The sequence below is a fragment of the Bactrocera tryoni genome, chromosome 3, assembly GCF_016617805.1.
Source record: "Bactrocera tryoni isolate S06 chromosome 3, CSIRO_BtryS06_freeze2, whole genome shotgun sequence".
Classification (NCBI taxonomy): domain Eukaryota; kingdom Metazoa; phylum Arthropoda; class Insecta; order Diptera; family Tephritidae; genus Bactrocera; species Bactrocera tryoni.
In genome coordinates, this window is record NC_052501.1 from 74,107,744 (window position 1) to 74,121,748 (window position 14,005).

General features: G+C 41.1%; 1 protein-coding gene across 1 annotated transcript; it reads left to right on the forward strand.

The window, feature by feature from the left end:
• The first annotated feature begins 11,517 nt into the window (after positions 1-11,517).
• LOC120772540 (gustatory and odorant receptor 21a-like) lies at positions 11,518-13,736 on the forward strand. The gene is made up of 4 exons (XM_040101221.1): positions 11,518-12,411; positions 12,475-12,620; positions 13,177-13,535; positions 13,596-13,736. The coding sequence occupies exons 1-4, from the start codon at positions 11,651-11,653 to the stop codon at positions 13,698-13,700; spliced, it is 1,371 nt and encodes a 456-aa protein (XP_039957155.1). The 5' UTR covers positions 11,518-11,650; the 3' UTR covers positions 13,701-13,736.
• Positions 13,737-14,005: the final 269 nt, after the last annotated feature.

Sequence of the window (14,005 nt, forward strand, 5' to 3'; positions counted from 1 at the left end):
GGAAGATGATGACGAAACATCTAGACATTTGACTCTCCTTCAGGTATCGGTTGCTATACTCTCTACGATCTCGGGGAATTGGCTGGAGTAGATATAAGCAAGCTTATTAAATATGTGTCTAGCTCTAGTCTTCTACCTTTTTATTGACATCGACAGGTTATAGCAAAGTTCACAACAGCGTGCCAATCGTTTCTCCTTGCAGCTAGTGGGCGGGAATTGGAGATTCCAAGTGTAGCCAGATCCTCCTCCACCTGGTCTCTCAAACGGAATGATGTCTTCCTCTTCCTCTGTCTCCCCTAGCGAGTAATGCGTGAAATACTTTAACAGCTGAAACGTTTTCATCCCTTTGGTAGGATGGAGCCATGTGTTGAAGTTCGCGGAAGTGAGGAAAGTGCTCTGAGCGCCATTTAATTAAGAGAGCCAGAAACGATTTGTCTACATTTGGCTGAAGCAACTCACGACTTCCAGGCTTAGACCAAGTATTTTCTCGGTAGCCGAAAAACATCCGTTTGAAAGCGAGCTAAAGTGAGAAGACAAAATATTCCTTCCTCAGGGTTGTGCGCTGGGCTTGGGACCACACGCGTGAAAAACGCCCTAAATGAAAAGGAAACAACAGCCTGACTCGCCTTATGATAATGACCCCTACAAAAGTGTTAAGGATTACAATTTAAGGGCATGCACCTGGAATGTCCGTTCCCTTAATTGGGAAGGCGCCGCTGCGCAGTTGGTTGATGTCCTGGCTCTAGGCGGTTTGTAGAAATACAACGGTCGTTTTGATAAGTACTTAGGAGTTCTGCGAATCAGAATGGACAAGCGTCTCTAGCAGTCTAAGTGGAATTATGCCTTAACTCACAAATATCAACCTACTTACCTAATCTAAGGAGTCCAAGTGCTTTACTGTCAGACAATCCTTCTTAATTCTAACATATTTGAAAAAGACGGAGAAATTAACACGAAAAGTTTTGCATAACAAAATAGTAAACTGAGCTTTGAGAACTCGATAATCGATTTCTAGTCAGTTTGGGTTGCAATTTCAAGAATAAAAGTCGATCGACCGTCAAGAGGCTCACAGGTTCGGTAAATGGGTGCAAACCGAGATGGCCAGTCAACCCGATTTTCACAACGACGGCCCCAATTGCTATAAAAATGATCGAATATTGGGACTGTCGGTTGGAATTTATTCAAGCCAGTCGCAGCGGTCATTTGGCCGAGGTATTTTTACTCGCATATGTACAGAATTGGTAAAATGCCAGTAAAATCAATTTGTTTTTGTACAAAAACAAAAACCAAAATAAAATATACTTTATTTGTCTGCGTAAATTTAAGCTTGACTATGCATTTTTGTTGCTCTTGCTGCAATTTTTCGCATGCTTGCAACATGTTGCTGCAGCAATTTTGCCATATCAATTGTATGCTTTTCATTTTTAACTGTTGTTGGATAGTTTTTCAAATGTTTTTGCGCAAATTTCAACCAAAAATTGTTTATTTGCGAGAGGTTGCTGTAATAAAATTCTTCACACACTCACTTATACACATATACTTATGTATATATGTACATATATGTAGCAGAGTATAAAATTTATAGTGAAAATTGCATTGGTGTCCTGGTTGCAGGCAACCGCCGTTGCCATGTGAATTATTTTGCTCGTTGTTGTTACTTTTTCGTAATTTGTTGTTTATGCAGCAAATATTTTTTTCACTTGCTGCTGCTGTTGTGCTCAAGCGCTGGCTGCTGCTGCCATGGTTTCGTGCAACATTGTACATGTCAAAGTTTTTAATACTATTTTCGCAAATAGAATTTGACACAAACTTTCACCAGCGAGCGCATCGTACTTTTTTCACTGTGTTGCATGGTGTATTTTTTGCTATTTTTCTGACTTCGCGCTTCCGGAACTAAATGTTTTCAATTTTTGTGAATTTATTCGTGCGTGTAATTTTTATTAATTTCACAGTTAAATTGGTAAATGAGGAGAAATGCAGTCGATTTAAATAAATTTAGTGAACCAATCGTTACAATTTTTTAAAAACTTTCAAAATAGGCGCCTTCTGCGTCGAGTGGAATTATGCAGCGCTGCCAGCGCGATTTCCAAGCATTGAAGGCGATACGGAAGGCTTTCTCCGGAATAGCCTTGAGAGCTGAGGTGCATGCTGTTCGGATTCCCTCTGTCGTCTCAAAATGCTCGTCTTTCATCCTCCAAAGGAAACAAAAGAAGTCGCGACCTCTTCCCGGCCTGCCAAAAAAGCCATCATCACATCACTTCTTGCTAAAAAACACATCAGGTTAAGCCTGCTTGATCATATCAAACGCCTCTGTGGCGGATTTACCGAGTTTCACATAGAATTTAATCGCGTAACTTTGCACTAAGGAACGCTGGGTTTTCGGCTTGCACTGCTCACAGAAACACGTCGCGCGAAAATGTTTGTGCTCGGAGACAACTGACCAGCCGCTCGTTCGTTAGCTAGAAACTCCCTTTACCGAATCCAGTCGGTTCCGGACAAACCCTGTTTTGAAAAAAAAGCGATCGAGAGAGAACCACCCTCTCTAAAATCTCGTTTGGTATCGAACGGCTCGGAAAGGTTTTCCCCGGTTTTAACTTAACTGATGGATGGGATCAAATTCACTCTGATTAGCTGTATGAATTTCGCAGGGATACCAAATTTAGACATGGCGTCCAGTAGGCAGCTTCAACTAGTGCTGTCGAAAACGTTTTGAAATCGAAAAAAAGGAAATGGGTGTCAATCTGTTTGTCAAGAGTCTTTTCAAGGATTTGATGTTTTGTGAAAATCTGGTTTGTCAGGTCTAAAGTCTCACTGTTAAGGTTCAATTAGTTTTTTTACAGTGGGCTTAAGTCTTTCCCAGAATACTATCAAAGGAACCTTACACGCAAAATTAAGAAGACAGAATCCGCGATAGTTAACGCAGAGTCCGGGAACTCATTTCATGCAGATGGGGCATAGTAAACTCGTATCCCAGTCATTAGGCATGTATTCATACGACCAAATCATGCTTCGCAGCTGGAGCATGCGCCTTTCCAGCACATCGCCGTCGGCTTTAAACAGTTCAGTCGAAAATATATTACCCTCTGGGACTTTGTTGTTTTGAAGCCGCCTTAGGCTTTTTTTCACTTCGCCTTTGTCGAGTGATGAGGCGATAATGTTGTCGCGGTAAATTGTTTGTGTGGATTCTTCTTCGTCCATCGCAGCACTGCTTTCACCATTTCACAGCTTCGAGGAGTGTACCCTCTAAATTTGAAGTGTACTTTGCGTATCTGTTATCAGGTTTCCTTTCCTGTCTTACAGATGCCAGTACCGGAATTGAAACCATTTTTTCCTATCTTAACTTCTGATAAAATTTTTGGGCCGAACTCTTGCAAATCAGTACCTTAAGTAAACCCATGGCTTTCTGCCCTCCTCTTCGCGCGGTACTATACTCTCACAGCCCTAGTCAGCATCGGCTGCAGGTTGGCTTTGTACGCAGCGTTTTTCTTTACAATGATGATGTGGCATTCATCATCATATCAAGTATTTCTGCGTGGGTGGTTAGTAACCTATCGCCTCTTCCGCAGGGGTATGAAGAGAACAGGAAATGGGGTCCCACTATTCGTATACTTCCTCGCGATGGGAGTTGCTTTGGTTAAGCAGTATTGAGAACCGAGTACGGTAATCCTTAGCTGCGTGTTGGAATTGCAGTTTTTCGACGTCCAACTTGCGATATGCGGTCTGAAGTACGCCTTTCGCTGCAATGTGTGTAGCTTGGCTGCAAGAAGATAATGATCCGAGTCGATGTTAACACCTCAGACAGAACGTACGTCCAGTACACAGGAAGCAGATAGTTTTATGAATATTTAAGTGCTGAAACCTGGTGCTACAAACTACCATGTTACGCGCTGCGGCGATGTCAATGAGGCTCTCTCCGTGTTTAAAGGTGTTGTCGTGAAGGCTAAATTTTCCAACCGTCAATTCAATGGTGACTTCTTTGCTCACCTTGGCGTTGAAGTCGATCTTAACATCGTGGTAAGACCATTTCTTATGCGCTTCTTTCAAGCGATCACAGAATTGATCTTTGGTATCGACGTCCTTTTCTTCTGTCGGGTCACATATTAAGCTGATGTTATGGAACTTAGCCTGGATGCGGATTCTGGTTATCCTTTCACACATCAGGGTGAATCTGGAGACAAGGTGGCGAAGCCTCCGACCAATCATAAATTCTAGACCAGATTTGTGCATCGTCTCATAGCAGCTGTAGTAGATGTCATATACTGCATATTTGGTGCACTCATGTCCAGTCCATTGTTTTTCCTGGAGTGCAGTCATGACGGCTTTGTATTTTTCGAGTATATTAACTAGCTGGATGGCAGCACCATTCTTATAGAGGGTGTGGACATTCCAGGTGCATATCCGTAGTCAAGGTCCTTTGTGAATTTGAATTCCATTTACATATTTTACCTGACGAGCTCGAACGATAGCTCCATTTGGAAACCAGCAAAAGAACCTTTACACTGAAACTGAGAAAATTTGTTAAAAATATTTTTACTTCCAACCAAAATCATACCTCTCTTACCACATTTAGAGATCTCTCTTATTCTGTATCCCTCTATATGCGCCATAATGTCACTTAAATCAACAAGACTTCACAGTTGACTCGTCAATAAATCAGACAGTGCAAAGCGCATCATTTTACCGACTTATGTAACCACGAAATCCGGCACGCTAACCACATTTAGCACAGTCACAGGCAACCAGTCACAGCCATTAACGCGGCGCACATCATGCCGTTAAATTTATGTGGTATAATATATACATATGTACATAGACTTGTAAAGTTGCTAATGAACACGGCAGCTTCACACAAGCCCACCGTATGTAGGTAAGCGACAGGTCAACCTGAAGATGCTGTGGCTGACAGCGTTGATTGCGCAAGCGCAACAGACAGACAAGCAAAACAACACAGCCATTCACCCATTTCATGCCGCAGTACATTCACTCCGCAAATGTGACGTCATCAACGGCCATGGAGGGCGCGCTTCTTCACTGCTTTACGTTTGGTTGTTTACGTGTGTGTGTGTGAATGCTTGCCACATAACTGCGCAAGAAATTTTGTTTTTATTTTGCAACAAAAATCTGTTAACACTTTTCTTGTCATACCTTGCAACGTCGCAGCATGGCATGGCGCCTTAGCGTTGTGGCAGCTACCAGGGCTTGGCGGCGGCGACAGCAACAGCTGTTCGGTGTTGTGATTGCATTGACGCCTTTGGCAGTTGGCTTTTGTTTGCTGACTATACATTGCCACAACGAAAATAAACAGTTGTTTATAGTTGTTGCTTCTTCAAGTATTTACAACAACATGTCTTCGAGCAAGCGCATCACTTTTGGACGGCTTGTTTCTTCTGCGCTTGCCTTTGTCTCCACTCATTCGCTTGGCTGTCAGACTGCCTTCAACAATTACGGCATCATCGACTACTGTTACGTTGCGTTGTTTCATAAACTCCCTCGCACTTCACGTGCCTGTGGTTAGTGGCCGTCCCTGTCAGCGCTGGTTGTGGCACAGCATTTTCGGCGTTGCTTTCGTCTCGGTTTTGTTTTTGCTTACATTTTTGGCTTTTCTAATTTTCATCGCGAAGATACTGCAGTTTGCATAAATCATCGCCGAAGGCCTTCGACAGCGGCAACAACATCAGGCGTTGTGGATTGCCGCTATTGTTGGGCCGGCAACTCCTCGATTCATCTCCTAAGCTTTTTCTATTTGCCTCGAGCAATCGGTTGCAAGCGTGACAGTTATTTTGTTGCAACAGTGGCGTGCAAGTTACATCCCAATTTGTTGGAATACATTGTAGTGACTGGGATAGTTGCCAAGCGCATCGCAGTGTTGTCAAATTTGCGGAAGACATGGAGCTGCTGATATCGACACTTTGGACTTTTAAAGAGAGCTCCGTTTCCATGACTGTTGTATCTATGTAATCGAAATAGAGCTTAACCAATGCATGTCTGAGCAAACTGACAAGACGGTGAATGCAGTGGACTCCCAAAAGTCATTGTTACCGACGCAGTTATCAAAAAGGTCCACAAAGTAATTTTGGATGACCGTAAAGTGAAGTTGTGAGCGATAGCAGGGAAGTTGTCTCCAAAATATCAACTAAACGTGCCAGTGGCTGAAAGATGGCTCTATTATTTCGGTCCCAAATACAATCGTCTGTCATTCGAGTGGATCGCAGACTATGATCCCCCTCCAAAGCGTGGAAAAACGCAACAGTCGGCTGACTGTCTCTTTACCTTAGAAAAAGAAAGACCATCACCAGCGACCATTACACTACTACATTACGTTATTGGACTTTTTGAAGGACTAAATCCCTGAAAAACGTTCTCATTTGAAGAAAAAAAAGAGGGCTGTATCACGAACGCATTGGATCATGTCAGAAGTTAGTGATATCAGATCACAAACGAATACTCGCTGGTATGATATTTTCGTCGAATGAAGTGGTGATTGCCAAAAATGAGGCCTATTTCGGCTATCCCTTCGACCTTTCTCGTTTCCTCGCTCCACGAAACTTAATACTCTCTCCCACTAAATACACAGCAACCATATTTACAAACTTGACGAAGGAGTACAGACTTGACCTTAATATTGCAGTTGAAGACGTTAAGATTCCGACTGCCAATAACCCTAAAATTTTAGGTGTGACTTTCGACAGTCTGTGCTCCTTCACTCTCCTCATACGTACCAATATGGTCGCCTGGATGCAGTGAAACGCAGACGAGGAAGCTCCAAACTTGTCAGAAGTACGAAGTAATGCTTCTTGATGTCTCCCATTGAACACCTCCATAGTGAGGCGCGTATGTTTCCAATTAAGGAACATAATGAACTCCTGCTGTGTTTCTCATCACTGCAGACAACTGCTTCGAGCCGAACCTCCTGCTAGGAGCATCAAGAGGTCATTCCCCAACCACGTCGACGACGTCAAACTATACGCTGAGCAGACTTCGGACGCAACCAACTTCCAACGAGCATTGACCGCCATTCGCAGTGGAGCTATTAACACCTACACCGACTCCCTCTTAGTGAATGCCGTACTTGGAGTCAAACCAGCTCCCATTGCAAAAAATTGTTGCCTACAACTAGGCGCATTGTATGCTTATCTAAGATGCAAACCTCAGTCAATTTTCAGTTGTCAGAGTGTACCAGATACATTAACTAATATTTTCCTTACAGAAATTAAAAAATGTTGCCTTCATTTAGGCGCAATATGCGCTTATCTAAGATATAAACCTCAGTAAATTTTTAGTGGCAGCGTGTTCAGGAGACATTGATTATTATTAAGCAGACATTTTTTGAATTCTAAGCTTTTAAGTGATTCTAAGAAACAACAACATTTTGTTGTAACAAATTATTGTCTTAGAGAAAATGTCATCCTTCCATATTTACAGCGTATTAAAGCCAGATATGCTTACATACATATGTGAAAAATATTCCTATTTTACTATTAATATTTAATTATTTTCACACTGAATAATTGATTTGACTTGCAACAAATGTAAACGAGTAAGTTTTGAGTGTCCTTAGGCTTAAGTAAATGAATTATTTCAATTAATTTCATTGGACTTACGCTGAAGACCAAACATAAATCCTCAACAAGCATAAAATTGCTGACTCTTAACGCAACTCAGCTTTCTAATATTTCAAACCGTCTCTAGTGTACTTGCAACCGCACTCTGCATATGCCACACATTATTTCGAATGTCAGAAAATAGACAAAACCGCACACAAACTGCAAGAAGATATCAAATGCCAGCCTCCCATTTCAATGAAGGCATACAAACTATGTGCTTCACCGTTATTGCTGCGTAGCAACCGTTACGCCTTTTGTTCTGTGCTTGCAACCCAGCTATCTCCATCTTTCTACCTACTTTCTACGCACTTCTTGCCACCTTCCTTTACATTTTCTTCCTCACGCTTAGAGTGCAATGCAATGGGCGTAGAGATTTCTAATTAATAATGTCACCTGTCATGCACGAGTGGGATATGTCGTATGTGCGTCAAGGCGCTGCATTATGCACGCGTAACTAACGTGCGCTATTAAGTTGCATGCCACATCAGAAATGCAAGCAAACAATGTCTAGCGCTTGGGAGCGACAATGGCACAAAAGCTTGCAGACGGATTCAGTAGTATCTAAGACACGTGACAAGTGTGCTATGAGCGTTAGGTTTAGAATAGCTGTGGCATTAGCTTTCGCCTCTCGTAAAACCAACCAGCTGATCAAAGATGTCCAACAGTTAATAGTTTTCTGTTTGACACTATCAAATCCTCTTTTCAAAAACTAATACCTACAGCAAAACATTAACGACTGAAAAATATCGGCTAAAGCTGAGCCTTGTGTTCAATGCTTGTAATCGAAGGATATGCGGATTTATGTTAGATATTTATATTAAAAACGACGACATTGACATAGCGAATTAAGAGACAGCGGCTACGCTGACTAGGTTATGTCGTCCGAAAGGAGGAAGACATTACAGTTCTGGGAGTACTCAACGCAGTACCTGCCAGGGGAAGCAGAGGAAGAGGAAGACCTCTACTCCATTGGAAAGACCAGGTGGAGGAAGACCTGGCAATACTGGGAACCTCCAATAGGCGCCAAACAGCGAAGAGGAAGAGCGACTGGCGCATTTTTAGAAACTCGGCTATAACCGCGTAAGCGATGTCTACGCCACTAAAGAAGAAGAACTTATATTAAATTTAATTTAAAGTGACTTCAAGGAAAGGTTACAGATTTTCGTGAACCTCCCGTCCTTCATCTAATTGGAACTTTATGATCCAATTTGTGCCTTTCTGACACAAAACGCGGAACAAAAGTGTTTATACCTTGATATTCTTGAAAAATCAATTGCGTTCCCACCGCCGTTGTGGATTGAGCCATACAACCACCTCAAGAACAGCTTTTCAAGGTTTAAAATAAAAAGTTCCGACGCTAAGAAACGTTATACTCGTACGAGTTAATACGTTTATGAAACTGATCCTTCGTAAATTTGATAATAGTTTTATCATAATAGCCGTGAGGAACATATAATAAAAATCAAGGTATCTCCTTAACCGTATACATATCTACTAAGAGACACATTCAAACATTTCTCTTACCGGCTTTTTAAGGTTCTAACGGTTGCATTCCACGCTACAGGAATTTCAATTTAAAGTTGACGGCATTTCATATGTTGCCTAACCTACTGAGATTCACTTCAAATGCTGTGGGAATAAGAAAGAATAGTACACATAAACGACAGGAAATAAGGTTATATCAAATATACATTATGAGTACATATGTAAATGGTATATAACCTGCACATACAAGTTAACATGCCTTAAAATGTTATATTGCAATGCATAGTCCCTGAGGATCATAGTTCTCAACTTCAACCGCTTTTAGGAAACCTACGGAAGAAAACAAAAATAAACTTCGACCAGTTTGAGAAAAATATTATTATTATTGTATAACAAGTCAATTGAGAAATCCCCGGCCTACTTTAGTAAAACACATTTTTTTTGGCAAAATACGTTTTTTTATTCAACATAGATCCCCTCAAGTGTAATTCGCTGATCCTAGCGAACCTCCAAATTTTTTATATCATTTTTGTAGTACGACGTGTGCTTTTCTTCAAATTCGCGTTCACCTCGACGAAAATTTCATGTCAATGATCATGCTTTTGAGATCTGAGAACAGAAATTAGTCGTTGAGAGCCAGATCTGTTGAATACTTTGAATTCGAAAGCGATTCAAAGCCCAATTCAAGACCTTTCGTCAGCGTTTTCATTGAATTGCAACACTGTGCATTGTCTTGTTGAAATAGCACTTTCTGTTTCTTCAAATGCGGCAGGTTTTCGGCGATTTGGTGCTTCAAACTAGAGCTGGAATAAATGTTCATTCATGATTCAAACCTAGTACGAATACTTCCAAAAGCCTCATCCCAAGTCTTTTACTTATTGGCCAAAAAAAAAAATAATAATAATAATAATGCCACTGAGTTCCTTAAGATTTTATGGAATATGACGACGGATAACATTAGTATATTACATATATACATGTTTTTTTTTGCAGGTGAGTAGATGGAAAATGAGTTCCGCGTCATCAGTGCTGTGCCACTTGCCGATAACGAAAACCCCGCCCTCTAAAGAACCACATTTACATTACCTCAGGGTGGCGTTCCATTTTTCAATTGCGCACCTACGATTTACAATTGCGCACCCACGTCCAATTCCCGATTTACAGGCTCTTCGACTTTTTCCATCCTATGGAGGTACTTTCTTAAGTATCCGTGACCGGATAACAACTGGGTTGTGTAAAAATCGATCTCCAAAATTACGGCTTGCCCATAAGTTTTGATCCTTTTTAATCTTGCGTTCATATGCCGCGACTTTCATTCTCCCACCTTCGTTGCCATGTTTTTATTGTATTTTTCTTTATTTGTTTAATTACGCTCTTCTTATTTTCGGATGGTTTCTTTAGCTCCCACACCTTTTTACTTTCGGATGCCAGAAGTTCAATTGGGGCACTGCCGCTCATAACTAATATTGCATCGCCTGACACTATTCGGTAGACCGGTGCAACTATGGAGGGCTTTTTAAGCACATCTGCCCAGATTTAAGCTAATGGGACGCTAATTGTCGTCGACATAAGGAACTTCCTCTTTTCTTCGCTGGAGCTTCTTATGTTGGCCATTAGTCTGCTGAGTTGGGAGGTGATTTTCGCTGCCTTTCCTGCGGCGTGCTGGATTTGTACCCATAAGGTTAGTCCTGGGTTTAGTCTTACGCCTAGGTAGGTCCAGTCTTACGCCCAGATAGATAGCATTAGTATAGAATGTAATTGAATTACTGATACTGTTTCGACTTTCTGTTGAACTGTAGCAGTTAGTACTCACAACAATCAAATTTATTTCTTAAGAGGGTCGTTCCTTGTATGAGCTGGATAGTAAAATATATGAAAAATTTGAAGAGACTCCGGGTTATATAACACCCCTTAACCAAGTTGTTCCGGTTTATTGTTGTATAATAGCATATTACAAAGACTTTCTTTAGATTCGACTTAGGTTAGGTGCCACAATCTCGACTAAACTGTTGGCAGAATATACTTGTATGTGTTTCCAGGATGTCTATAAGTGTATTCAAGAAAAAAAATATTTTATCAGCAAATACAGTGCCTGGTTTCCCACTTTGCATAAAGACCTCGATGAGTTAGCATACACAGTTGCCTAACCTAGTCTATACGAGACGATCGAAAGCTAAATTTTCAAACACAATTCGGTTCTGTGCGCATGCTAAACTTCCCTACTATTAAAGGCAGAACTTGATACCACTATTATTTCACTCAGAAAAGTTGTGACTTAGCAAACTAAACTTAAGCGAAACTATTGAACTTTATCACTTAGCAAAGTAAACTTATGTAGTTTCACTATTTGATGTGTAAATAATTAAGTAGTAATGAGATAATATATTATACTTGCAGGGTATAAAATGAATTGCAACAACGCCACAAGCCACGCAGTAATGTCGGAAAAGTAGCGAACGACTCGCGTGTCAGGAAAATCAAATAAATTCTAACGAAGATTATATAACCTCAACTTCTACTGTAACTGCTATCTTACAACTTTTTGTTACTTCGAAACCAGCATGGCCTACTGGGCGATAGCCACACGCAAAGGTCAATCGCCGCCGATGAAGATCACACCCGTGCTGAACCCTAATCAGCGTGAGTTTCTCGAGGATGAGCTACTCTATCGCGAAAAGCTGGAAATACTTGCCGAAAACAATACGATTAGCACCGATCTATTTGTGCGTAAGTTCGAGGATATCGACGACCCCGTATTACTGGACAAACACGATTCCTTCTATCACACCACCAAAAGTCTGCTTGTGCTGTTCCAGATAATGGGCGTTATGCCAATACATCGCAATCCGCAGAAGCCGGGTATGCCACGCACCGGCTATTCATGGACATCGAAGCAGGTCTTCTGGGCTGTATGTGTGTTCTCGATGCAAACCACGATTGTGGTGATGGTGTTGCGTGAGCGCGTCAATACGTTTCTGAACGATTCTGATCGGCGTTTCGATGAGGCGATCTACAATGTGATTTTCATAAGTTTGTTATTCACGAATTTTCTCCTGCCGGTGGCGAGTTGGCGACATGGTCCGCAGGTGGCAATCTTCAAGAATATGTGGACGAATTATCAATTGAAGTTCCTGAAAGTGACCGGTTCGCCGATTGTCTTTCCCAATCTGTATCCGCTTACGTGGAGTTTGTGCTTTTTCTCTTGGGGTGTGAGTATTGCAATCAATTTGTCACAATACTATCTGCAGCCGGATTTCAAATTGTGGTACACATTCGCCTACTATCCGATTATAGCGATGTTGAACGGTTTCTGCAGCTTGTGGTGAGTTCTGCAGCCCAATAGTGAAATAACTTTGAGATTTTTGTTTGCTTTCTCATCTTATAGGTACATCAACTGCACAGCCTTTGGCACCGCTAGTCGTGCTCTTTCCGCCTCACTGGAACTAACGCTGATGAGTGATAAACCTGCGAAGAAGCTCACCGAATATCGACATCTTTGGGTGGATTTAAGTCACATGATGCAGCAATTAGGTAGATTAGACGAAGTTATGAGGTTTTGTTGGGGTTTTATGACCAAGGATTCAGAAAATTTGGGTTTGCTCTGAAAACCAGTCAATATCTCCGGATTTCATAAATTTTACAGCTGGCGACGTACAATCGGATGCGTGCTCGATATGGAGAAACATCAGCCAGTAATATCTACAAAACAAGAGTGGACTGTTACCCAACTATGTTTCTGCTATGTGGAGCAAGGTCCGATTTTTGTCAGACCAAAAACCTTCACCACAGCAATGCTTCAACTTTATGCATTACTGAAGTAAAGAACGGATCTAGTGGGATGCTATCCAAGCCTTAGTTCAATTCAAGCCAGCAGTGCTAGATATGATTAGTTTTAGATTGTCTACTCCACTTTCCTCTAGGATTCTTCATACTATATAATATACAAAGCTTGTTTCGTTGAATACAATTCACACATAATAACATAGATTCGGCGCTATTGCTAGACTAAAGCCATTCATTTTAAAGGCCTCACCCTCTATAATATTCTTTACTCTCTCATAATCTATCCCTCCATATTCTTTTCCAGGTCGCGCCTACTCCAATATGTACGGCATGTATTGTCTGGTAGTTTTCTTCACAACCATCATTGCCACTTACGGTTCACTGAGTGAGATTATGGATCATGGCGCCACTTATAAAGAGGTGGGTCTCTTCGTTATCGTTTTCTATTGCATGAGCCTGCTCTATATCATCTGTAATGAGGCGCATTATGCCACACAAAGTGTCGGTTTGGACTTTCAAACAAAGCTCTTGAATGTCGATCTCACGGCGGTGGATAGCGCTACGCAAAAAGAGGTGGAAATGTTTCTCATGGCCATAACGAAGAATCCGCCGATTATGAATTTAGACGGCTACGCCAATATTAACAGAGAGTTAATCACATCGGTATGTGGAATACGTATTTCTTTTGAGCAAAACTTCATTGTGAAATATTATTTTTTTCAGAATATTTCCTTCATGGCTACGTACTTGGTTGTGTTGTTGCAATTCAAGATTACCGAACAGCGGAATTATTCGTTAAAGCAGAGCAGAGCTGAGCTGTTAGCATAGACATTAATGACTTATGTTATATCTTGTTTTTGATGGTGGAAAAATATAAAATTTTATGCATGGCATAGACCGAGATCTAAATTAGGATATGTCAGAACTACGAGCTTCTTGACATTCGGATATTTGCATATTTCTTATCAGTTTTCTATCGGAGATTTTTGGAAGTCCGAAGTTTTTACTTCTTGTAACTTCTAATCCATTCATTACTTAGTAACTTCTATATACATTATTTTTTTAATTTTCCCGATTATCTGGAACGAAGTGTACTTTTAACTAGTCTTAGTAGGACCCGTTTTTTTTTCAAA